The sequence below is a fragment of the Myotis brandtii genome, unplaced genomic scaffold (genome assembly GCF_000412655.1).
Source record: "Myotis brandtii unplaced genomic scaffold, ASM41265v1 scaffold12489, whole genome shotgun sequence".
NCBI classification, from domain to species: domain Eukaryota; kingdom Metazoa; phylum Chordata; class Mammalia; order Chiroptera; family Vespertilionidae; genus Myotis; species Myotis brandtii.
The window spans coordinates 757-2,871 of record NW_005354378.1 but is presented as its reverse complement, the minus strand read 5'-3'; the positions used below and the strand labels follow the sequence as shown (position 1 = coordinate 2,871).

The 2,115-nt window shown below is 39.3% G+C and overlaps 1 protein-coding gene across 1 annotated transcript; it reads right to left on the bottom strand.

Annotated features, from left to right (window-relative positions):
• Window positions 1-113: 113 nt before the first annotated feature.
• Window positions 114-1,043, bottom strand: LOC102251858 (olfactory receptor 4C12). Its single transcript, XM_005859276.1, has one exon. It carries the CDS (start codon window positions 1,041-1,043, stop codon window positions 114-116), a length of 930 nt encoding a protein of 309 aa, XP_005859338.1.
• Between the last annotated feature and the right edge of the window lie 1,072 nt (window positions 1,044-2,115).

The window sequence follows — 2,115 nt, the reverse complement described above, 5'->3', positions numbered from 1 at the left end:
TAGCTGCAAGTATCATCCAACCTCTTCTTAGGTGGATAAATTCATCCATAGGTCTAAGAGGCTTGGGATAGATTACCTCTATTACTTCCATCTGTAATGCTCAACGATTTCATTTAATCTTTATCTGAAGTCACTTTGTTCCTCCAGAGCTTCCTCATAGCATTTTTTACCTCAGCATTTCTGAGTGTGTAGATTAAGGGATTTAACATAGGAGCCACCATAGTATAAAAGACAGCAACAGCTTTATCCACAGGAAGTGTGGTTACTGGGCGCAGATATACAAATATGCAGGGCACAAGGGAGAATATGACCACTGTGATGTGAGAGAGACAGGTAGAGAGGGCTTTGCGCCTCCCCTCCAAGCTGTAGTTCTTTAAGGAGCTCAAGATGACCACATAGGAGACCATCAAAAGGAGGAAGGTCAATAAGCAGATGAACCCACTATTGGCAGCAACAAAGAGACCCAGGGTACGAGTGTCCATGCAGACGAGTTTCAACAAAGGGTACAAGTCACACATGAAATGATCTATGACATTGGGGCCACAGAAGGGCAGCCAGACTGTGAAGAGGATCTGAATGGTTGCATGGAGAAATCCTCCAGCCCACGCCACTCCCAGCAGGAGAATGCACAGCTTATGGCTCATGATGGTGGTATAGTGCAGAGGTTTGCAAATGGCGACATAGCGATCGTAGGCCATCACCGTCAACAGAATGATCTCAGTAGCACCAAAAATGTGTTCTGCATAGACTTGAGCCATACAGCCATTAAAAGAGATAATTTTCTTTTCATGAAGGGAATCCACAATCATCTTAGGAGCTGAAGAAGAACAATAGATTAGGTCTATCAAGGAAAGATGGGTCAGGAAGAAGTACATGGGGGAGTTCAGAGCCTGGCTGGTGGTAATGGTAACCACAATGAGCAGGTTGCCTGAGAGTGTTACCATGTATAAGACCAAAAATAACAGAAACACGACTTTCTGCACTTGAGGGTTCTGTGTAAGTCCTGTCAAAATAAATTCAGTCACATTCCTTTTATTCTCCATCTATGTGGTATGCGTGATAAAAACTCCAGGAAGGAATGCTTTACCTTTAAAAAAAATAGAAAGAAAAGAAAGGAAGATAAAATGAACTTAAATCATTGATATTGATAATCAATAAGTCAAATATAAATAATCAACCAGAAAATTTTAATGCAAAATCTATTTCCACTTACTTGATGAGGACTATACTTATCATTCAACTATACTGAATGATAGTATTTAAAACTAATTTTGTCAATTATTAATTGTCACTTTTTGCTGGCGCTCAGATTCCTTTATTCTCTATATCTTTTTTTATTTTAAATTTCATTTCATTTTTCCATCACCTTTTATCCCTTCTGTGCTGTCAATCACCACACTGGCATCCATGTCCATGAACTCTCTTTTTAGTTTCTTCTCTATATCTTTTTTTTAACATATTTTTATTGATTTTTTTTTACAGGGTGGAAGGGAGAGGGATAGAGAATTAGAAACATCGATGAGAGAGAAACATCGACCAGCTGCCTCCTGCACAGCCCCTACTGGGGATGTGCCCACAACCAAGGTACATGCCGGAATTGAACCTGTGACCCTTAGTCCACAGGTCAACGCTCTATCCACTGAGCCAAACTGGTTAGGGCTCTTTATATCTTAATGTATTCCTAAAGGACGGAGGCATTGAAGGTAAGACAAACTGTCTATGTTACACGTGGACAAAGTACATAATGAGGTATATAGGAAGGAAACTTTTTTCAGATGATTCCACAAATGTTTCATTGAGAAGCTAGCCTTAGCATTCCAAGCCCCAGGATAGTATTCTCCCTTCTACATCACCCATTGCATTGGAGAATCCTTCCAGGGACAAGAACCCTTAAGAAGAAAGCTGAGTACACGTCTAATTGCCAACTCTTCTCTAGAGGAGATGGCCCATGGGAGAATCAACAACCGACTACTGATATGTTTTAATAAATTCCTGAAAGTCTGTGTCAAAAATTAGATTTCATTATCAAAATCAGATAAACTTGACTCATTCATCATCATTATTTCATTTATTACTTCAGTTTCTTGCAAACATTAAATTCAAATATATTTTTAA

Bases quoted from the DNA above. Each gene is read 5' to 3' on its own strand.
- LOC102251858 (XM_005859276.1), bottom strand. From the start codon at position 1,043: ATGGAGAATAAAAGGAATGTGACTGAATTTATTTTGACAGGACTTACA.